This window comes from Eumetopias jubatus, unplaced genomic scaffold (genome assembly GCF_037043125.1).
Source record: "Eumetopias jubatus isolate StellerSeaLion01/CBP00866 unplaced genomic scaffold, mEumJub1_p1.0 scaffold_8, whole genome shotgun sequence".
Lineage (NCBI taxonomy): Eukaryota > Metazoa > Chordata > Mammalia > Carnivora > Otariidae > Eumetopias > Eumetopias jubatus.
In genome coordinates, this window is record NW_028274814.1 from 14066572 (window position 1) to 14091091 (window position 24520).

The following is a 24520-nucleotide window of genomic DNA, read 5'->3' on the forward strand; positions in this document are numbered from 1 at the left end:
TAATATATATTTAAACTTGGATGATTACTTAATAGAGAATTATTCCTATCCTATTATTATTTTAAAATATTAACTGACATGAAAAGCAGAAAATATTGCATCTTGTTAAAGAAGTCTCCTTAATTCTTGTTTAAAAGTCACAGACCATTCTGAATAGGCTTTGGGAGGGGTGTTGAGTGAGAACATAGCCAGTATGACTTTTCAGTATTAATAAACTAAATGCACTTTTTCATTAATTTCAAAATAAGAACTTTTTAGAGTTATGAATATAAATCTTTTATGCTTTCTTTCTTTAAGAAAGTACTTATGTGAGAAATTTCTGCAAGAGTTCAAAAAAGCTTCGGTGCAGAGTAGTATTGGGAATGGAATTAGTTGTTTTCCACTTAACCAGAGTGGCCAAATACTATTTCAGAACAAATGTATTCCCATTTCTGAACCTCCAACACAAGAAACCATTTAAGAATTCATTTCAATTTGGTTATTTTAAGAAGAAAAGACTTCTGATGGCATGTGGAATAGTCCTGGTTGAGCTAGAAACATTTACTTATAACTATTGGGTACACCAACTGAGGAGAGACCCTCTTATCCTGTTTCCTTAAAAAGCAAAACCAAAACATGGATGTTTTCTTATAATAAACAAATGGGAAGTAATAGAAGTATCTAGTAGTGTGATGTTTGGGTTAAATGAAATATGATGTATCTGTATATTGAAATACATTGTAGCTATTAAACAGGTTTATGGAGGTCAGTGTAACTGCTGTGGGCAACTGATGGGTTGAATGAGGACATAGCCAGTATTTTAAAATATGACATGTCTTAATGTAATTAAAGGGGAGGAGGAGGGGAGGGAATGATAGGTGATTTTTTACATTCTACTTACATCTTTTTATAGTTTGATTTTTAAAAAATATTGAGCATACAGTACTTTTACAATTAGGATAACAAGACATGTTTTCAGGTGTGGTGGGTGGGAAAAAAATCTCTTACATATTGAATTTGGATAGGCGGAAAATACTTGTACATTCTTGTGAAGTAGATATATTTGCTTGATATAATGGATTTGGTTTCTTTGGGTAGCTGTCCCAGGAAGTGCTTTGATTATAAAGCATTATCGATTGTATTGGGAGAAACTATTAAGTGTCAAATGATTCTGAAAGTTGTTACTTTTTGTGAGCTTGAGAAAAACAGAGATAAACTGGAGTGATTACCACTAATTTTCCTACAGGTATCTGAGTTTTTATTGTGCATCCCATTAGTGAAAAAATTTGAGCCTATTTCCTCAATATGTAAATCCTTAACACATTTCATGTTGTACTACTACATTATTTTGTTTGTTTTAGAATACAAAGACTTTTTTTTTTTTAAAGACAGAGAGTGCTGTGGGAAGGGGCAGAGGCGGGGAGAGAGAGAGAGAGAGAGAGAGAGAGAGAGAGAGAATCTTAAGCAGGCCCCACTCCTAGCGCAGAGCCCTACGCAGGGCTCCATCCCATGACCCTGAGATCAGGACCTGAGCCAAAATCAAGAGTTGGACACTTAACTGACTGAGCCACCCAGGCGCCCCTAGAATACAAAGAAGTTTTAAAGCTGCATTAAAGATAAAGTAAATATTAACAGCTAAAATCTTGCTCTTGTTAAGAACGTTATTAATATATCATATGTGTGTTTTTAAATGAAGGCTGTGTGGATGATTTGTGTCATTGTTTTTAAAAATCTTTGTGAACACTTGATGATTTGCAAGTCTGGTTCTACATTCAACTGATTTTGTTATTTGGTTTGAAAACTTACAATAGCTTAAAAAAAAAAAGTTACCTCACAAAGATATATTGATCCAAATGGATGAAGTGCATTTTTGGCTAAGTTTATTGACTAGTGAATCTCGTTTTCAAACGAATACAGAACTTTTGGTTAAAATTTGTCTGGTAAATTTCCTTTTTTCCCTGATATCATTAAGTTCTCAAAAAATGTATTTCAGTTTATATTAGTAGGATGGTGGAGGGTTGAAGTAAACTTTTTACATTTGTCGAGAATTTTAAAATAGATTATAAAACTATTTCTAAGTTCTCTGTAAATACAAAAGCACCCCTCTTCTTAAATTTCCGTCTCCATAGTATGAGTTTCTTTCCAAAAAGCAGTTATTTTTTGAACATTTTAGAACCTCATCTTTATCTTGAAGGAACTAAGTAAAGTTCATTTAAAAAAAAACCTGCCAGGTAGCGCATTACTGGCAGCTACTTGTGATCGTGGAATAGGTCAGTAAATTTAGAACAGATTATATTTACATAAAAGAAAAATATGTTAATCATCCTTAAGACAAATTCTTTTTATGTATTTCGCCATGAGATAACTAGAACACCTCTGTATCGGTGCAAAATATTTTTGTGGTCACTCCCTCCTCATCACTTACAGATTTTGTTTTTTATACCACATTGATGGCATCCTACCATAAATAAACGGAATGGATGACAAGGGACCATCTGACATGTGAATCCAGACGAGAATCCAGACGAGGGTGCTGATGTTGATATAGCTGCATTCGTTTCCTTCAAAGATAAAAATAACTATAAATAGACATTCTGAGAGTTTCTTCCTAAACCCAGCAGATTGTCTTGCTCACTCTTCCTCTCTCCCCTTAGGAGATTCTACAAGCAGTATGCATGCGATGGAGTGACTCCAGATTTGCACCTTTTCATCAGGTTCTCTTCATTTTTTAGATTCCATCTCAAAAAATCATAAAATCTGGGTAGAACCAGATGCTACTTTTGATCCCCACCCTCTCACCCCCACTTCCTTCATGTTATTCATGAGAAAACAGACATAGAGAAAGAGATCGTCTTCAGTTAGGACTGGAATCACATTTCCCTACCCAGCACCAGGCTCCTCTGTTCAATTCACTTTATCTCTGGATAGCGTGTGGATGACCCACAGCTACCCAGACAAACTAGTGGAGATCTGTTGATAACTGACTTCCTAAAGACAAATCTCCTTCTCAAATCTCTGTTCTGTTCTTTTGCTTCCCAAGCATATGGCCTTGGAATCATCTTCCTTTTTCTTTTTCCTTCCTTTTTATCATAGACACGTGCTTCATCTAGATGTTACTGAAATGTGAAGAATACTCATAAGTAGAGCCTCATTTCCTGAGAGGTAGCCTTCTAAGTGAATCAAGATGCAATGCAGAATCTCTCTCTTTTTAGTGATGAAGATGAAATCCTCATAACCCATCTACTCTCCAGAAGTCTTTGAGACTTAACCAGGAAAGCATACATAAATAAAACAACACACAAGGTAAAAAATCAAATTGTAAAGAAGAAGTTGGAAATATATATTTACCATAACATTGTACACAGTCCTGGTTAAGGATGTTGACATTTGAACTTGAATTTTTTAGTAGCCGTGACAAAGCTGTGTCAGAACTATCCTTGTCTCGTGGGAGGACAAACACTGGTTTCATTTTCACTCCCTGGTTCTGAGGGAAATTTGCTGTAGAGGGCAATAAACAACAAAATGAATGGCCCCAACGGAGTAAGAGAAGATTAAAGTGATTGGATATGCATAACTATTACTGAATTCCATGAAAGCCACGGGCAAAAATGCGACCCAGGGTTGGGGACTCAGAATGACATAGCCCAGGTGTATGGCCTTCTCCTAATCTGGCGTTTTCTGAGATAAAACTTGAATAAATGATTACTTCAAGAATCAATTTTTCCAGTCTGGCTTGGTGATGAATTGAGGTGATTATTGATTGCCTAAAGGATGTGTTTTTTGCATTGTTGACTGAACAAAGATTCATATGCTGTAGAATTAGTACCTTGGTATGTAGGTAGTGCACACCATGTTTTATTAGGTAAAAGGAGAATCTGACTTCATAAAAAATGGCCACCTCTGTCAAGGGGAAGGTCATAGGCAGGACCCGGGTGTTTCTCGGAAGCATTCTATTGTAATACTCAGTTGAAGACCCCCGATTCTGAGCTATAGAGCAGGGAAGATAGTGTTTAGGGTAAGAGATAACAAGCAGTTACCCTCATGATAGGAGAATCTAAAATCAGCTTCCATAATATGTTTATTTAGAAGCATATTCTACCCTGCACTTTTCCTCAAAGAATCTGATATAGATTTTTTTTTTTAACATTTTTTTAATTTATTTATTTGAGAGACAGAGAGAATGAGAGAGAAAGCACATGAGATGGGGGGAGGGTCAGAGGGAGAAGCAGACTCCCTGCTGAGCAGGGAGCCCGATGCGGGACTCGATCCCGGGACTCCAGGATCATGACCTGAGCCGAAGGCAGTCGCTTAACCAACTGAGCCACCCAGGCGCCCAGAATCTGATATAGATTTTGGACTATTTTCTATTGTCCAACACACTGACAGGGTTCTGATACATGGTCCAGATTGGCAGTGACAAGGAATGTCGTCTTGACTCTAGTCCAAAGATGCTTTCTGCAACCTTCCTGTTCGCTAATTATTAGAAATGTCATTAAGAAAGCTCATATTTGAGAAGTTGCGCTGCCCTGAAGTGTGTTCTTGAGAGTCATTTACTGAAGCCCCATCGGTCCAACATTTGCTGAAAGCAGGTTTCCCTTTCTATCAGGAGCTCCCAATGAAAACATTGGAAATGTGACGGATGAGCCACCTCAGCGTTTGTGGAATCAGGTAGGGCATCCATAAGTAATGACCGATTTTAAGTATTACAGTATTTCTCTTTTACCTAAGTGATATTTAAAGCCTTAGGTTTTATGAGGAAAAAGAAAGGAGTAAAATTTTAAACATTCAGTAACAAGAGGTTTTATAAAAACTGGGGGGAAAACCGCCCCCACTCTTCTTGTACGAGGATCCCTATATAACAAAACACACGATGCCGGAACAGAAATCAGTAATTCTGAGAGGAGGAGAAGGAATGAGGGAATAAGAATAAATCTGGGACTTTTCGTATGTAGAAGAGAAGAAAAAAGCGGTGGTATCTGGAAAGGCACTCCAGGTTTATTACCTGTGAGGTGCGAGGAGACGGTTCGGGTATTCGGGAGGTAAGGCGACAAGGACAAAGGCAGACAAGTGTGGTCCAGCCGGGCTGCAGGGAAGGCAGCTGGGGAAGAGCTCGGCGCTCAGGTTAGCGTCGGACCCAGGCTGTTTCCAATTCTAACCCTTCCTTTGCCTTGGACAAGTTACTCCTCCTTCCAAGCTCGGTTTTGTCATCTATAACATGGGGTTGATGTTTCTTGCCATGTTGTTATGAGGACAGAACGAGGTAAGGTACACAAAAGCATCTGGCAGTCACAGTATTTGTGGTGCCTTCAGCAAATGTTAGGTTTTCTCTTTTTTCTGTGGTCGTGCTCTCTGAAGAAAAGTTCTCTTGAAAGAGGAAATCCTTCAGTCTTGTATCACTCTCTTGCACAAAGGGAGAAATGAAGAGCTTCCAAAATTTTGTTTTAAAATATTTCAATTCGTGGATGCCTGGGTGGCTCATTCGGTTGAGCATCTGCCTTCGGCTCAGGTCATGATCTCAGGGTCCTGGGATGGAGTCCCGCATCGGGCTCCCTGCTCAGCGGGGAGCCTGCTTCTCCCTCTGCCTGCCGCTCCCCCTGCTTGTGCTCTCTCTCTGACACATAAAATAAATAAAATCTTAAAAGAAAATATTTCAATTCATGGAAAGCACATTATGATAGTGAATAATCTTGGGATGCCTGGCTGACTCAATTGGAAGAGCACATGACTCTTGATCTCAGGGTTGTGAGTTCAAGCCCTACATTGGGTATAAAAATTACTTAAATAAATAAAAATTAAAAAAAAAAGGGGGGGAGGTGCCTGGGTGGCTCAGTTGGTTAAGCAACTGCCTTTGGCTCAGGTCATGATCCTGGGGTCCTGGGATCGAGCCCCGCATCAGGCTCCCTGCTCTGTGGGAAGCCTGCTTCTCCCTCTCCCACTCTCCCTGCTTGTGTTTCCTCTCTCACTGTGTCTCCCTTTGTCAAATAAATAAATAAAATCTTAAAAAAAAAAAGGTAGTAAATAATCTTAAAGATTTCCAATTTGGAGAACCCTAGTGATTTAAATGTGACCTGATACCGTATTGAAGACTTGGGGGAGGTGGTCCAGCATGCATTCAGACTTAGGAGCCACTGACTGGGCCCTGCAACTTACTAGCTCTGTGACCTGGACAAATTAATTAACCTCCCTGTGCCTCAATTACCCCTTTTGTACAATGTGGATATCACCAGTACCTACCTCATAGGGTTGCCCCCCACCCCAGTCGAGTAGTTTTGAAGATTAAATGAATTAATGTACATAATGTACATAAATTAATGTACATAAATGAATTAATATACCCTAGAACAGTGCCTTTCACTGTTGCTTCTGTTTATTATTATCATTATGATTCTTTTGCTGCTGTTGATTAAACACTAAGAAGGTCAAGATTAATGCAAATTTCAAGAGATATTTAACTGCAGAAAATATTTTCTTGGGATAAGCGATTATAAGACTTTTTTTCCCTTTCTTCAGGGCTCAAGTATTTGAATATAGTAGTAAGCCAATTCTGGCCTTATGCAGTGATGTACTTAGAGCGATCTGTCTTTTTTGATGTGAAAGTGTTGCTAAAGAAAGGCTGGAGGCAGGTAGCGGAGAGGCAGCAGGGTGTCGTGGCAACATGGTTGGTTTTCAGTGGTTGTGCTGCATTCGGTGGCTCTCCTGTGGTTCCACTTTCTCTGAGTGCATTGTTGCACATGGTACACGGCAGTGCACCTTGATGCATTGTTGACATTTCTAAATCGAAGCTGTACATTCCTTTATTGTTGTTTACAGAGAAATGCACGTCTCATCTAAGGAATTAGGACACTGCCAAGCAGTTTGTCAACATTTTTAGATGTAGGAGCTTTTGTTCACTGAGTGCTCAGGAGTCGGCTCAGTATGTGTTACGTGAGCCTGTGAAGGGGACTTGCTGTGGGCCCAGCGGCCTGGCGAAAGAGGAGGCGGTGGAAAGGGAAGGAAGCCCAGAGAGCTCCAAGGCTGGGCCCCAGCCCCGGCGCCCCGGCCGCCCCTGAAAACCCGGCAAGCCGGGTTTTGTGAAACTTCCTGGAAGAACCATGTGCCAAAAAGAGAATAGAAGGATAGATTGGTGTCTTTAGAGTTACAGACGGACAAATGAATCTAAGTGATTCTTTTTATGGTCTATATGATATGACTATATGATTCTTCATTATAGTCGATTATTTTGAGATACGCGATCAGCCCAGAACTTTTGCTCTTGGTTCTGGGTATGCATATATGTAAGGAAGTTAATGGGAATAGGAAAGCTTCAGCTTTTGTGAGGAAAACGTTTCCTGCTTGTAGAGCCCCGCAGTTTCCCCATTGTGTGCTGTCAGTGCTGCTGAAGAAGAACGTTAAGTGATTTCTGTAAGGTGGTTCTTCACTTTGTGCCTGAGACTGTGTACAGGTTTATCAGATACAGTCCTTCATCTTAAGTCTGTATAGAATCCTGTTCTCTATTGATACCCTATTTTAATGATTTTGTGTGATCAATTTCAAATTTTTCTATTCATACTGCTTTTTTCATGGATTCAGGAACTTTTCTTGTTTTTAATGTTTCTAATGATTTTCATTTTGGTGGCCCCTTTATTCAGTGCTAATAAAATGTGAACTATATTCATTTTCAAATTGAAAATATTGAAATGTTACTAACCTACTTTGTTACCACACTCTCATTTATTCGTAGATTATAACAGAAAGAAGAGCTTCCTTTCTTCAATGACTAATTGGCTCCTTAATGTAGAATAACTGACAGGGAGAAAATAGTTTTTTTGACACCTACTGATACCACTTTTCAGGTCTCTGAAAGGAACCCAGGGGTTCAGAGTCCTCTCCCTCGATTCATTGGTGAGGTTTAAGTCAGCTGTAGTATGTGTAAGCGACTGGGAGATGAGATTTCCTTCAGGAGATAAGAACAACTGTCTAGGAGTTCCAGTTGTTTAAGGATGGTCAGCTGTCTTTGGGAATAATGCGTTTCCTGTTTCTGAAATTATCTGAGTATGTGCTGGGTCAGCATGTTTCAAAGTCTTTTTTCCACAGTGGTAGACAAGATGGATAAACATTCACAATCAGAGCGCACTCCCATGGGCAGAGGTGGGTTTGGGCAGCATTCTTGACATGCCGGCTATAAGCCCACCCCTCCTCCTCCCACTCAATGAAAGGGACACTGTGGTGGCGAATTTATTTACGCTCACATATAAAAAGTACGTTCTTAGGAAAAAATCTTTAATTACTATCGGTATCGAACGACCAAGAACACAGTTGATAACTGAGGAATTCTCAGTTACCAGTGTGTGTGACTGAAGTTGACAACTACTGGCCCCAAGGCCTGCTTTGGCCGGGGGCGCCGTCCCCAGGTGGGTGACAGGGTTAGGCAGCCCCTGACTTGTTTAGTCCTGATGCTTTGATTCTGTGCAGTGATCAAAACTTCTTGAGGAGAATTTTCTTTTTTTTCTTTTTCTTTTCTCTCCTTCTTTCCTTCCTTCCTCCTCCTCTCTTTCTCTCTCTCTGTCTCTTTTTCTTTCTTTTTCTTTTTTATGGATCCTGGGCACAAGAGGAGAATTTCGTTTTTAAAATCTTTTTTTTTTTTTTAATTTATTTGTCAGAGAGAGAGAGAGAGCACAAGTAGGCAGAGTGGCAGGCAGAGGGAGAGAGAGAAGCAGGCTCCCCACAGAGCAGGGAGCCCGATGTGGGGCTCGACCCCAGGACCTTGGGATTATGACCTGAGCCGAAGGCAGCCGCTTAACCGACTGAGCCACCCAGACATCCTGAGAATTTCGTTTTTAATGATCCACTTTTCTTCTGAAATTTATTACTATGGTTCAGAGACATAGAGACTTCGATTCTTATGTGCTAGCCCCTTCTGCCTATTTAGCAGTAAGTGCTTGACCTTATACTAAATATCAAAAACACTGGGTTAAAAGAAAAAAGAAAATCAGTTGAAGAGAATGCACGTGTACCTTGTTAATAAACTGCTCTTAAAAATGATACGCATAGGATCTCTTATGCTTGCAATTATACGTTATAATTTCATTCCCTACTTTTAAACAATCAAATTAAAGCAGAACCTTCTTAAGAATCAAAATCCTTTTGCAAATGTAAACCTTAGAGAATTCTTAAAAATACATACACGGCCTCTCTGCCCTCGTTGACATTAAATGACAAGATTGTCACCAGTAATGAGATTTTTCTCTTTGCATCTGTCCCGCAAGCATGAGAATAATCCTTACGAAACCACTGCTTTACTAGGGCTGGACACTTGCCGGAATAGCTGACAATATAAGAAGCAAAGCAGCTGTGCGTGGTGAGCTGAAGTGGGACAGCTGCAAGCAAGATGGGCATAAGAAGTGCTATAAGGGCACACCAGAGCACAACTTGAAATGATTTGGCAGGACAGTGAAATGCTAGGAAGCAGCCATAATAGACTGGGCATTTTCCCAGAAGTTTTCAAAGAACCCAGCAGTACTTCACAAATGGTCACTTTGCCATATGCGTGAGACGTCGTGACAGTTTCTAGCAGGTGACTCTGCTTACAAGGATGATGCCCGAGGAGGCTCTGGTGGGCTAGAGACCAAGGATCCTTTTGATAACAGGGAGCTGGAGCTGAGACTGTCTATTGGGAGGGAACTTCAGGTTTTCTGATAAACCTAAATCATGTTTCATTAATATAATGTGGTGTTTTTGAGGTAGTCTGAGGACAAGGAGAGCCAGTGGGTATAATTTTTTACTATGACTGTGACATGTAGCCAAAGAGTGTAATGACACAAACAAGTACAGTTCAAAGAATAATGGTGAAATGTGCTGGATGTAAGCTTTTGGGGAGGGCCCAGAGAGCGAGAAGCTTTAAATGGTTTTGACAGTTTCCTTTGGCAAAAGAAGTAGAAGGACTGGCTACAAGAAAAACAAGGAGTGGAGCGAAGGATATTTGTTGTCCGTGGACTGTTAATACCACAGATTTGGGGGCTGGTTTTTAATTTATAATGACCCAGTCAGTAATATCTTTGAGATTGGCTAAGTTTACATTTTGATAGCAAACCAATGGGGAAAATAAACTGAAAGACGGTTCGCCACAGACCTGAAACTGCAGGAGTCCGGGAGTTGGCATACTCAGATCTATACGGAAAAATATAAGGTAATGCATTTGGAACATTGGAAAAACATTAGAAACATTTAGGAAAACAACAACAAAAAGAGTCTATGTTACATGTAAAAAATATTGGGCTCCAAACTTTTTGCTTTGTTTTGAAGATTTATTTATTTATTTGAGAGAGAAAGCAGGAGGGAGGGGCAGAGGGAGAGGGAGTCCGAGGAGACTCCCAGCCAAGTGCAGAGCCCGGGGCTGGACTCGGGGCTCCGTCTCATGACCCTGAGGTCACCACCTGAGCTGCCATCAGCAGTTGGTTGCTTCACCAGCTGAGCCACCCAGGCGCCCCAGGGCTCCAAACTTCTTGTTAGTATTTCAGAATAGGATCCTTCAGACAATTTCTAATGGGTATTGTGCTGACGCCAGTTGTAGCTAACGACAGCAAGGAAATGCTGGGCAGCTTAGGACAGGTATGAAGAAAGTATTTCAAGATCTTACACTTTTGAAAACTTTTTTTTTTTAAGATTTTATTTATTTACTTGACAGAGAGAGAGAGAGAGCGAGAGCACAAGTAGGCAGAGCCGCAGGCAGAGGGCGAGAGAAAGCAGGCTCCCCGCCGAGCAGGGGCCTGCTATGGGGCTCAATCCCAGGACCCTGGGGTCATGACCCCAGCCGAAGGCAGACGCTTAACTGACTGAGCCAGCCAGGCGCCCCAGCAATTTTTAATTTTTCAAAAAAAATTTATTAGAGTGGGCGTGCACGCACATGCGCAAGTGTGTGTGGGGAGGGGCAGAGGGAAAGACTCCTCAAGCCGACTCCCCACTGAGTGTGGAGCCCACTTGGGCCTCAATCTCACGACCCTGACCTGAGCTGAAACCAAGTCAGTTGCTTAACCGACTGAGCCACCCAAGCACCCCTAAATTTTTTTAACTTTGATAATGAAGTATAGGTACATGCAATGTCATGTTACTTTCAGGTGCATAACATAGTGATTTGACAATCCTGTACATTACACTGTGCTCACCACAGTAAGTAGAGTTACCATTGGTCACCATACGACATTATTACAGTATTATTGACTGTATCGTCTATGCTGTACTTTTCATCCTCATGACTTATTTATTTTATAACTAGGAGATTGGACCTCTTAATCCCCTTCACCTATTTTGCCCAACTGCATATCCTCCCTCCCCTCTGGCAACCATCAGATTGTTCTCTGTATTGGAGTCTTTTTCTGGTTTTTGTTTGTTCATATGTTTTGTTTTTTTAGATTCCACATATGAGTGAAATCATATAGTATTTGTCTTTCTCTGTCTGACTTACTTCATTTAGCATAATGCCCTCAAGGTCCATGCATGTTGTCACAAAATGGCAAGACTTCATTCTTTGTTTACGGTTGGCTAATATACCACATGTTCTTTATCGATTCACCTGTCTATGGACATTTAGGTTACTTCCATATCTTGGTTATCGTAAATTATGCTGCAACAAACATAGAGGTGCGTGTATCTTTTTGAATTTGTGTTTTCATTTTCTTCGGGTAAATACCCAGAACTGAAATTGCTACATCGTATGGTATTACTATTCGTAATTTTTGAGGCATGTCCATACTGTTTTCCACAGTGGCTACACCAATTTACATTTCCACCAACAGTACACAAGGGTTCGCTTTTCTCCACATCTTTGCCAACACTTGTTATTTCTTGCATTTTTAAAAATTTTTTTTAAAGATTTTATTTATTTATTTGAGAGAGAGAATGAGAGACAGAGAGAGAGAGAGCACATGAGAGGGGGGAGGGTCAGAGGGGGAAGCAGACTCCCCGCTGAGCAGGGAGCCCGATGCGGGACTCGATCCCGGGACTCCAGGATCATGACCTGAGCTGAAGGCAGTCGCTTAACCAACTGAGCCACCCAGGCTTGCATTTTTGATGATAACCATTCTGACTGGTTTGAGATGGTATTTCACTGTGGTTTTGATTTGCATTTCCCTGATGGTTAGTGATGTTGAGCATCTTTTTATGTGTCTGTCTATTGGCCATTGTCCTCTTTGGAAAAATGTCTATTCGGGTCCTCTGCCCATTTTTTAATCAGATCTTTTTTTGGTGTTGATTTATATGTGTTATTTGTATATTTTGGATATTAACCCCTTATTGGATATATCATTTACAGATTTCTTCTCCCATTCCATAGATTGCCTGTTCATTTCCTACACTGTGCAAAAGCCTTTTATTTTGGCATAATCCCGATAAGTTTGTTTTTGCTTTTGTTGACCTTGTCTGAGGAGACAGATCCAAAAAATATTGTTAAGACTAATGTGTAAGAGAGTACTGCCTGTGTTTTCTTTTAGAAGCTTTATGGTTTCAGGTCTTACATTTAGGTCTTTAATCCATTTTGAGTTTATTTTTGTATATGGTATAAGATAGTGGTCCAGTTTCATTCTTTTGCATGTAACTGTCCAGTTTTCCCATAAAAAAGAGTCATTTCCTTATTCTATATTCTTGCCTCGTTTGTTGTAGATTAATTAACCATATAAGCATGGGTTTATTTTTGGGTTCTCAATCCTGTTCTGTTGATCTATGTATCTTTTTTTGTGCCAGTACCAAACTGTTTTGATTACTGTAGCTTACTGTAGTATAGTTTGAAATTTGGGGTTATGAATCCTCCAGCTTTGTTCTTCTTCCTCAAGACTGTTTTGGCTATTGGGGGTCTTTTGTGGTTCCATACAAATTTTAGGATTGTTTGTTCCAGTTCTATGAGAAAAATGCTTTTGGTATTTTGAGAGGGGTTTCATTGACTCTATAGATTGCTTTGGATAGTATGGACATTATAACAGTATTAATTCTTCCCATCTGTGAGCATGGTACATCTTTCCATTTATTTGTGTCATCTTCAATTTCTTTCGTCAGTGTCTTATGGTTTTCAGGGTATGAGTCTTTCACTTCCTTGGTTAAATTTATTTTTAGGTATTTTATTCTTTTTGACAGAATTGTAAATGGGATTGTTTTCTTGATTTCTCTTTCTGCTAGTTCATTATTAGTGTATAGAAATGCAACAAATGTCTCTATGTTAGTTTTGTATCCTGCATCTTACTGAATTGGCTTATTATTTCTTTCTTTTTTTAATTTTAGAGAGAGAGCATGCAGGGCAGAGGGAAGGGGAGTGGGACAAGAGAGAGAATCTCAAGCAGATTCCATGCTAAGTGTGGAGCTGGATGCAGGGCTCGATCTCATGACCCCAAGGTCATCACCTGAGCTGAATGAAGCCAAGAGTCAGATGCTTTACCAGCTGAACCACCCAAGTGACCCTGAATTCATGTATTATTTCTAATAGTTTTTTGGTGGAGTCTGTAGGTTTTATATATGGTATTATGTCATCCACAAAAAATGACTGTCTTACTTCTTCCTTACCATTTTGGATGTCTTTTATTTCTTTTTCTTGTCTTGAGTGCTGTGGCGAGGACTTCCAGTATTGTGTTAAATAAAGTGGTGAGAGTAGACACTACATCCTTGTCTTGTTCTTGATCTTAGGGGAAAAGTTTTCAGCTTTTTACCATTGGGTATAATGTTAGCTCTGGGTTTGTCATATATGGCCTTTATTATGTTGAGATGTGATTCCTCTATCCTCTATACCCACTTTTTTGAGAGTTTTTATCATGAGTGGATGTTGGATTTTGTCATTTTTTTCTGCATCTATTGAGGTGATCATATGATTTTTATCATTCATTTTGTAAATATGGCATATCACACTGAACTGTGACTATTAATCCATCTTTGCATCCTTGGAATAAATTTTACTTGACCATGGTGAATATCTTTTTAATATAGTGTTGAATTTGGTTTGCTCATATTTTGTTGATGATTTTTACATCTATGTTCATTAAGGATATTGGCCTGTAATTTTCCTTTTTGTAGTGTCTTGCTGGTTTTTGTACCAGGGTGATGCTGATCTCAGAATGAATTTGGAAGCATTCCTTTCTCTTTAATTTTTGGGAATAGTTTGAGAAGGATAGGTATTAACTCTTTAAATGTTTGGTAGAATTCACCAGTGAAGCCATCTGGTCTTTGACTTTTGCTTGTTTGTTGGGAATTCAGATTTTCTCTTCCTGTTTCAGTTTTGGAAGATTGTATGTTTCTAGGAATTTATCCATTTCTTCTAGGTTGTCCAATTTGTTGGTGTGTAATTTTTTGTGGTAGTCTCGTAATCCTTTGTATTTCTGTGGTGTCAGTTGTAACTTCTCTCTTATTTCTGATTTTACGTGAGTTCTCTCTATTTCTTAATCTGGTGAAGTTTATCAGTTTAGTTTATCTTTTCAAAGAATCAGCTCTTAATTTCACTGATCTTTTTTTTTTTTTTTTTAGTCTCTTTGATTTATTTCTTCTCTGATCTTTATTATTTCCTTCCTTCCACTAATTTTGGGGTTTGTTCTTCTTTCTCTGCTTCCTTTGGGTATAAGTTTGGTTGTTGATTTGAGATTAATCTTGTTTCTTGACATAGGCCTGTGTTGCTAGAAACCTTCGTTTAGAGCTGCTTTTGCTGTGTCCCAAAGATTTTGAACTGCTGTGTTTCCACTTTGATTTGTCTCCAGGTATTGTTTGACTTCCGTTTTGATTTCTTGGTTGCCTCACTGGTTGTGTAGTAGTATATCGTTTAGCCTTCTATTATTTTTTCTAGTTTTTCTTCTTGTAATTAATTTCTAGTTTCATACTGTTGTGGTCAGAAAAGACGCTCGATATGATTTCAATCTTCAGTTTATTGAGACTTGTTTTGTGGCCCTAACATGTGATATGTTCTGGAGAATGTCCCGTGGGTACTGGAAAAGAACGTGTATTCTGCTGTTTGGGGATGGAATGTTGTGTATATATCTGTTAAGTCCATCTGGTCTATTGTGAAGATCTCATCCTATGAATCACGTGTTTGTGTGCGTGCGTGCACGTGTGTTCATTTGCTCTTTGGTAGGAGGGCCATAAGAGAGCTGGGAAGGGTAAGAGAGGAATAATTAGATACCGAACCATGAGGAGAAATTAAAATCAAACGAGGCTCTTCAGTCTTGAAAGATGAAGGCTGTGATTAAAAAAACAAGACAAAACATAGGCTAACTGTTTAGACTTCTTTTTTTAATAATTTTATCTTATTAATTTTTAAGTAAGTCCTACACCCAACGCAGGGCTTGAACTCATGACCACGAGATCAAGAGTCGCATGTTCTACTGACTGAGCCAGCCAGTCACCCCTATTTAGACTTCTTTATCAGACCCCGCAGAACTGAGCAAAAGATGCCTATTAATGCTTGAGAGGAACGTTTAGGATAAAAGAAAGTAAATTCAGTTTAATGTTTACAAAGCAGTTGCACCTTTGTTATTCACTTGACCCTAACACAGCTCTTGAGAGGAGAGAGGGTTTGTGTTGATATTCACAGTTTGACCGATGAGAAAACAGCTGTGAGTGCGAAAGTGACTTGGTTAGGCTGACACTCTAAGGGATGGGGTCAGGAGCAAACCCACTTCTGACTGAGGTCCTGGGTTCTTGTGCCTGCTGGGTATTTAGAAAACTCAGGAGCATCAGTAGGTTCTTGTGCATTGAGTCTGTCTCTGTGGTGACTTACCGTGTAATGGCAAAGTATAGGTAATGAAGTAAGAATGAAAATGTGAGTACTGTTAAGATCTTAAAGGAAAGCCTTGACTCTGTGGTATTAGCATAACTTTGAAGAGTTGAGATCATAAGGAGTAATCTGTCATCTCATAGCTCCCTTTGTTAGAGGCTGAGGGTGGAATCGTATGTTTGTTGACTTGACCAGATATAAAGTTTCCTCATTTTCATTTGTACTGTGCTATAATGTAAATAAGCTTTTACCTTTGTGTGTGTGTGTGTGTGTGTGTGTGTGTGTGAGAGAGAGAGAGAGAGAGAGAGAGAGAGAGAGATGGCCTCTATTAGGCAGAAAGCAGAAGGATCCAAAAGATCAGCCTTGTGTGAAAAAAGGACTGCAGGTAACGTGGTAGGTGATTGCACATTGTTCATTTCCTGGGTCAATGCCAGAATTTTCAGACACAGATGATGCATATTTAAAGATTATCGGACCATCTGTGTCTTTTCAGATACCTGGTGAGAATCCCACGTGTTCCAACAAGCGGCAGTGTGGTAGACTAACCCTAGCTAACTCTCGGATTATGGTTCTCTGCCCTGCATAGAGACTCTAGGAGCCATACTCAAGTCTGAAGGAATTCACAAATTAGGCAGGTTTAATGTGAGAACAGATACTCTGAGTATTTTAGAGGCCCTATGGTAATATCTATGTTTATCAGCTTGTTCCTGCCCCACCCACCACCACTGACGCTGTTGTTTGTTCCTTTTGTATGTGTTTAGCTAAACTGACAAGTCTCTACTTGTCAGCACTTTTTTTTTTTTTAGATTTGTGGACATTGTTGATATGATAACCAATAATTTGTTCTATCAGTTAAATAAAATACTACATTAGGAATAAAATGATCAGAACAGGGTCATTCCCTAATTTTTAGGTTGCTGGCATTTTCTAGTAAGTGGAGGCCAAATGTGCATACTTGGGGTTTGAAGGCTATTGTTACCTTCTGGCAAAGGAAGTGAACAGGCCTTTGAGTTATCAGTAACAAAAGAAGTTAAAAGAAGCTAATAGTTGAAGTTATAAGAAAAGTTTAATGAAAGATGAAATGGGCTCCTAAGTAGAGCAAGTGTGAGGGCAGTGAAAATTTAGTAGCTAAAGGTTGAGTATTTTATTTATTTATTTATTTTTTTTGGTAAGTAAGCTCTAGGCCCAGCGTGGGGCTTGAACTCACAACTCTGAGATCAAGAGTTACATGCTCCACCGACTAAGCCAGCCAGGTGTCTCAAGGTTGAGTATTTTACACAGGAAATATATGTGGATGTTTGTATAAGGTACTCAGAGTATTTACTCTTTTGGCATTTTTATTGTATCTTTAGCACAGGGATTAACAAACTATGGCCTATGGGCTCAGTCTGGCCCACTGCCTGTTTTTATACGGCCCTTGAGCTAAGAATGGCTTCTGCATACATGCGTAGGGATGGTTAAAAAATGTTTTAAAAGGAGAATATTTCATGACTTGTGAAAATTACATAAAATTCAACTTTCAGTGTCCAGAAATGTTTTATTGGAACACAGCCATCTTCATTTGTTTGCATATTGCCTATAGGTCCTTTTGTGCTACTACCAAGAAGAATTGACTAGTTGTGACAGAGACCATATGACCCACAAAGCCTAGAAGTTTTACTATATAGCCCTGCTATGGTGGAATATTAATATCTGAAATTAGCGTTCTTCCCCTTTCTTCTGTGCTTTTTTTTGAAAATAGTAATGTTTTAGCAAACAGAATGTTCTTTTTATTAAATGAAAGGGCCAACATTTTTTCAGGAGAGTGAATCTCTTTATTTTATAAGACCGCAGAAAACAGGGCCCATATAGCCGCAGCCTTTTACCAAATACCAAGTGTTCCTATTAAGTATCCATCTCAATAGCCAAGGCTCACTCTTTTGGATAGTGTTTTCCTCTGGGCATGCCTACAGATGGTCTGCAGATAGGTTCACCAACAGTTCTTCCCATTCTTTTTTTTTTTTTTTTTAAAGATTTTTACCTATTTATTTGACAGAGAGAGTGAGAGAACAAAAGCAGGGGGAGCAGCAGCAGGAGAGGGAGAAGCAGGCTCCGATCCCAGGACTCCGTGATCATGACCCGAGCTGAAGGCAGAGGCTTAACCATCTGAGCCGCCCAGGCGCCCCTCCTCCCATTCTTTTATGCCTGAGATTTTCCTCCTCCCCTGGGATCTGGGCTGGCCCTCACTTTGACCAACAGAATATGGTGATTGTGATGCCCTGTGACTTCCAGATACAGGCCTTTAGAAGCCTTGCAGCTTCTGTTTTGCCCTCTTGACAGCCAGCTACCAAGTAAAAGAGGCTTGAGCTGGACTAGGAGAAGCGACGTGGTGGAGAAGGGAGGACCCACTCCAGCTGATAGAGAGAGCCCAGAAGTAGCAGTGGGTCATCTTGTATGGCTGAGAGTGTCCGGGAACACTTCCTGCCTGAGCGCGATTCAAATTCTTGACCCTTGTAATTGTGAGCCGGTAAAATGGGGGTGGTTTGAAGCCACTGAGTTTTGGAGTACTCTGTTACACAGTATTATCTAACTGAAACAGTTTGGGGTTATATGTGACTTTTTACTATGAAAAATGAAAAGAAAAACATTCTCTAATATAAGATATTAATAAACTGGCTGTTACATGCTTGAGTTCCTGGTGCATGTGGTTCCTCTGAAAAATTAAATAGTTATTTTTATGATTAAAGGAATAATACATGCTTGGGGTGCCTGGCTGGCTCAGTCAGTAGCACATGCGACTCTTGATCTCAGGATTGTGAGTTCAAGCCCCGCATTGGGTGTAGAGCTTACTTAAAAAAAAAAAAAAAGTTATATATGGTTATTGGAGAAAATTTAGAAAAAGAGAATTCTAAAGCACAGAATTTAAATTACTCATAATTCTGCCATCTAGACTAGAGGATCATCGTTAGTTCCAGCCTTTTCTTTATAAGCATAGTCTTATTTTGTAAAATTTATAAAAATGTATAGTTTTGTACTCCGCTTTATTTTTGTAATATTATACCATCATTAAATATATTTCAAAAACGTTATTTTTAATGACCACAGCAGCTTATTTAAGTGGACTACAAAAAAATTCACATAATCCAAATTCAAATACATGGTCTTCATTTTCTACTTTTAGGTTTGCTAGTTAGGGAATTTTTTTAAAAGCAAACTTTTTAAAAACAGCTTTATTGAGCTGTAATTCACATGCCATACAAATGTACGATGTAAAAGTACATCTTTTAAAGTATACAATTCGGTGTTTTTTTAGTATTTTCACAGGCTTCTATAACCATTATCACAATCTAATTTTAGAACATTTCATCCCCTCTAAAAGAAGCCAGACCTCTGCTCCCTTCCAACCCCTACTCCCAGCCCAAGGCAGCCACAAATCTACTTCCCGTCTCTGTAGATTTATATGTGGCCTTTTGTGACTGGCTTCTTTCACTTAGCATAATGTTTTCAAGGTTCATCTGTGTTGTAGCATATGGCAGTACCTTGTTCCTTTTTATTGTCAAATAATATTCTTTTTTGTAGATAGACCACACTGTCTTTGTCCATTCATCAACGGGTAGATACTTGGGTTGTTTCCACTTTTTGGTTATTATGAATAATGCTCTGTGTGGACCTATGTTTTCATTTTTCTTGGGTATATACCTAGGAGGGAAATTCTTGGGTCATATGGTAACTCTGTGTCTAACCTTCCAGGGCATTGCCAGACATTTTCCCAAAGCAGTTGTATCGCTTTGTCTTATCACCACAATGTATGAGGTTTCTGATTTCACTCCGTTCTTGCTAATGTCTTGTTGATATACAGTTATCCTAGTCGGATGCAGTGGTGTCTCATTGTGGTTTTTGATTCTCCTTTCTCTCATGGCTACTGATATTGAGCATCTCTTCATGTGCTTATCGGCCACATCTTTTTTGAAGAAATATCCATTCACATATATTTTGCCCATTTTTAATTAGGTTGTTGCTCTTTATTATTGAGTTATAAGAATTCTCCCAGATACAGGACCGTTATGAGAGATGTAATTTGCCAATCTCCTCTCCCATTTTGTGCAGTTTCTTTCCCTTCTTGATAGCATTGTTTGCAGCATTAACATTTTCAGTTTTGATGTAGTCTGCCAGTTTATCTTTGTTGTTGTTGTTGCTTCTTCTTTGGAGTCATATGTAAGAAACAATTGCCTACACCAAGGTCACAAAGCTTTTAGAGAACTTTTAAATGTTATTTTACTCTACAGCTAGTACTGCTAGGTTTTTTGTTTGTTTTATAGAGCAGACCCTTCTGGGACAATACGTATAGAACATGTTCTTTTTAATAGCTGCATAATATTCTGTGGTATAAATATACCTTAATGTATTCAGCCATTATCTATTGATGGGCATAAGGTCTTATTTCGAGTTTTTTGGGATTTGCCACAAACAAGAATGCAAAAGTCCTTGTACATTTCTTATTTTGTTCTGGTGCCTTTGTTCCTGCAGGATACATTATCTAAGATGGAATGGAAAGCTTCCTTCAGAGTCTAAGCGGCTAAGATGTGTTCTGTATTGGAACATGAATACTCTAGTCAGCCAATTGGGAAAAAAGATTATGAATCTATTATAATAGAGAGCTTGTTGTCACAGCAAATTCATTTCAGAGAGCAGGGTTGCCCTCATGATTATTTGCTCTTTTAAAAGCTTGTTTTCTTGGGGGCACCTGGGTGGCTCAGTCGTTAAGCGCCTGCCTTCGGCTCAGGTCATGTTCCCGGGGTCCTGGGATCGAGCCCCGCATTGGGCTCCCTGCTCCGCAGGAAGCCTGCTTCTCCCTCTCCCACTCCCCCTGCTTGTGTTCCCTCTCTCGTTGTGTCTCTGTCAAATAAATAAATAAAATCTTTAAAAAAAAATAAAAGCTTGTTTTCTTTACTTTGTTGAAGGTGGGCGAAGACTGTTTTCCATAGAGCAACAGAGTGACAAATACAGAAAGGTTTGGACATAGCCACTAAAAAAAGCATGCCAGGGCGCCCTGCCTTCCATTTGGATTTATTGTTTGTGGGTTTTTGCCACATACTGCCGAAACGGAATTTAGGGACCACATAAAGACAGCCCCCCCCCCCAGGGTATGTTGGTGTGTAAACTGATGGGATTCCTCTGGGGAGCCTGTGCTGGCTCTTTGCTGAGGTCCCATAACCGATATTTAATTTCTTGTGGATTGTTGAAAAGGGGATTGGCAGGGCTAAAACTCATGCATCTGATATTTTTCAGACAGTTGTGACAGAATAAGGACATTTAAAATGTAAAAGTCCAGCAATTAAAGTGAATATCATTTTTGTATGCTTTATTCCTATTGGTCCAAAAGGAATGAGAAACATATTATAGGAGCTTTAACTGATGTGCCAGCCCCTAATGTAATTAAATGGTCAGTTTTTCACTTAGAAGAACCAGAGTGGCAGGGAGTGGTTTAGTATTTTTAGATTCTTTCTCTTTAGAGCCCCAGTGGCCTGTCATATTGACTCTTCATTGGAACACATTTGGCCTCTTCGAATTGTTGCCGTCATTTCGACTTTGGTTGGGAACTACTTTAGTGTCTTGGTGGCCAATGAAGACGCTAAGTTATATCTAAGTTTTATTTAAAAAAATTATCTGGTGGTTTTAGGCTCTGTTATTGCTTGGTAGGAGTTTAAGTGAAGAACATGTAGGAAACTGACAGCTAGAGGTGCTTTTGAGGGCTTTTGTTTTTCTTTTAACTTGTTATTAATGGAAACTTTAAAATATTTCAAAAGTAGAGAGAAGAGTGTACTGAACCCCCATAAACCTGTGACTCATCTTCCAACATTTATCATCTCAGAGCCAATTCTGTCTCCTTGTTCTGCATGGCCCATATGGCAGCCAGCAGCCACCTGTGGATACTCCTAATTGAGGTGTGAAATGCTCCCTCCCCACCTGTTTTGGGAAGTTCTGCTCTACCTATGCGGAGCTCTTCAAAGAATTCTTCCCTGACCCTCTCATGTAAACAAACCTTCCCCCCAATCCTTTTCTCTGTAAGCTCCTTGTTTGTTTCCTTTATAACACTTTTACAACTTGTAGTTATTGAATTATTTGACCTGCCTGGTAAGTTTCGGTCTGACTCTCCCTCCCTAACCTCCAGGAGGAGCAAGGCCCTGGGTAGAATCGGTGACTCGTCAGTGAGCACACACCATGGCAGGAATGCTCAATCCAGGCCGACCCAACCCTTCTTTCACAAAACATCTTGATGTGACACTCAGAGTATAGAAATTATCTATACATAGAATTTTTAAAAATGAATATAATGCTCTAACATCAAAGAGAATATAAGGAATTTGTAATAAAATAACCTGTTTTTGTTTTCTCCCCCCATTTCTAGTATTAGCAGTGTGGTTTGTATCAAACTAAGCCTCCGCCAGATACAGCCTTAAACTCTGGTTAATGTCTTTATAACACACACAGACAGCAATAACAGTTCTGCACTGCTTGGTCCCTCGGTTACTTTCAGGTCTCTGCTAAAGAATTACCAGAGAGGCCTGTCCCTTACACACAGCAGCCAGTCCCTCACCCAGCACTTCCCATCTCTCTTAACTCAGCCTTTCCCCCCATAGCACTGAGTACCACCTGACATTTTCTGTGTGTGGGTTTTTTTTTTAAATTTTTTATTGTTATGTTAATCACCATACATTGCATCATGTGTGTGGGGTTTTTTGTTTGTTTGTTTTACCTGTTTCCACCCAGTGAGAAGCTCCATGAGGGCAAGGGATTTTTCTCTTGAGTTCACCACTGTATCCTCAGTACCTAGAACAGAGTCTGCAATGTAGTAGGTGTTCAGGAAATTTTTAGTGAAAAAAATGAATCCTTCTTGCTCTCTCTTGCACAATGATTCTTCAGCAAGAAGGGCCTATGAATAGCTGGACTGTGAGCAACCGTCCAAAAGTCTCCCTTATCAGCCCATCATTGAGACCAGACATTCCCTCTAGTTAGTCTCTTACCCTTGTTCTGCCATATTGGGCAGTTGCTTGTAGAGAGACATTGTGTACAAGATGAGGGGACTCACCACCTGTATCTTTCTCATGTCACATTCAGATTTTTAGGGTACCCCTAGTGATCTGCGGCAGCTAGCTGAGAGGTGATCAGGTTGAAGGTTGAACTATAAATTTTGACTCAGGAGGGATGAGGACTTGACATCTTTTGGGTGGTCCCATTACCTGTTGATAGCAAGGCATCAGTAATGGAAAGTTCTGTTGGTGCCAGTTCCTAAAAGAAGGGATGCAGTCTTTATTTGCAATTTAATGCAACCTGATAGAGGTTTATCAAGTAGAAGAAACTTATGTGACATGAAAGCGCATGTTATCTGGGCCATAATCGGTGAGCCTATGCTGTCAATGGAATAGTATGTTTGAAAAGTCCTCTACAGTGAACATTAAGAAGAGACCCAAAGAGGAGAGTCAAGATGAAGAGGAGCGGAATCGCCAGCTGCCATTATAGAGCATTGAGATGGAGTGGTGGCTGTGAGGTGGTGGTAGTTTGTTCATTTTCCTGTGACTGGTACCCGGGAGATACTAACCAGCATCCCAAAGTATTGAAGTCATAAATCATCTACAGCAAATTCCATTATTTTACCAAAGTGGAAATCCGCTTCCTTTTTTTCCGAGTCGGGAAATGTCGAAGAAATAGCACTCAAGGATGATGACCAAGGTTTAATGAGGTGTGAGCACTTCCTGGTCTTGTTTCTCTCCCCCGAACACTCTGTAGAGTAGGCATGACAGCCCATTTGTGGAACTGTAGTTCCCATGTCATAAGAAATGTGCTACAGAGATCATTTAAGGGAACCATCCTGCTTGTTCAGGAGATTCTTTTCCTTATAATGCCTTGTTTATTGGCCTTCCTTATTTACTGTTTTTTTCTCAACAGTGTTCTAAGAGTTACAGCAGAGGTGTCAGGTAATGCTTCTTTGTAATAATGGTGGCTATGATAGAAGAATTCCGCTTGCTTGCTACTTTCTCCACTGTTGCATTAATACAAATGTTTTCCAGTACTCAATCAGTGTACCAATCAACATTATATGAATAATAAGCAATGTAAGTGGTAAGAATGAAGGAACAGAAAGATGTCCCGTACCCATGATGAGCGCCCTGAGCTATGTTCCCTTAAGGCCTTTAAGTTCTCTTTGATTAATGGTTACCCTGGCTACCTTCTAACTGCCCAGGGAAAGTATAGTTGGAAATTTCATAATAAAACAACCCTGGCTAGTAGCCCGGTAGCCCAAATAAATGTTTTTAATGCTATAAGGAATCTATAATTATAAAATTCCATTTCCAGAAAATATTTCCATCTATTTTCAGCTGAGGCTCAGAGTAAAGAACTGCACCTAGCTTGGGGACTGGCCCCAAGTGCACGCACAATAAATATTTATTGAGTGCCTAACTGGGCGGTGGAAGGAACAAACTTTGAGCAGTGAAAGCAAATAGTCTCTCCTTTTTTGCCCCTAAGTCTCTTCCTGCCTTCTTCTTGTGACGTGATTCTGAGAGGTGTCTGATACAGTGCTTTGGGAGGGAGGGTTCACCAAAAGAAAGTGATCTAAAATGAAAGGGATTGTTTGAAAATAGTGTTGAAACAGATGTCAAGGCTAGTTAATGTTTTGTAAATACCTGCCACATGCAAGTTAGCGGCCAGGGTCTGCTAGTTGCTCCAAGTCTAAGAAACTAAAGAAAGTGAAAGTCTGTGTCCCTGTGGTTAAGTGTTTGGCTGTCAGCATGCACGAGCTGGATGTGACACCATATTAGATACAGGAAACAACAGAAAAAAAGCAAA

General features: G+C 39.7%; 1 protein-coding gene across 4 annotated transcripts in view; it reads left to right on the forward strand.

Moving 5' to 3' along the window:
• PIP4K2A (phosphatidylinositol-5-phosphate 4-kinase type 2 alpha) overlaps positions 1-24520 on the forward strand; it is a 173134-nt gene that overhangs the window by 18536 nt on the left and 130078 nt on the right. Inside the window, exons 1-2 of one of the 4 annotated variants that reach the window (XM_028114128.2) lie at positions 3089-3282; positions 4586-4647. The exons of 1 other annotated variant lie outside the window; for it this stretch is intronic. Coding sequence is in view for 1 of the 3 variants with exons in the window: in XM_028114126.2 (XP_027969927.1) it covers positions 2634-2693 (60 nt within the window). In the remaining 2 variants the exon portion in view is untranslated. Of the gene's footprint in view, positions 1-2633; positions 2694-3088; positions 3283-4585; positions 4648-14588; positions 14682-24520 lie in introns of those variants that run through there. 2 more of the 4 variants (XM_028114126.2, XM_088025790.1) reach the window with 2 other exon arrangements.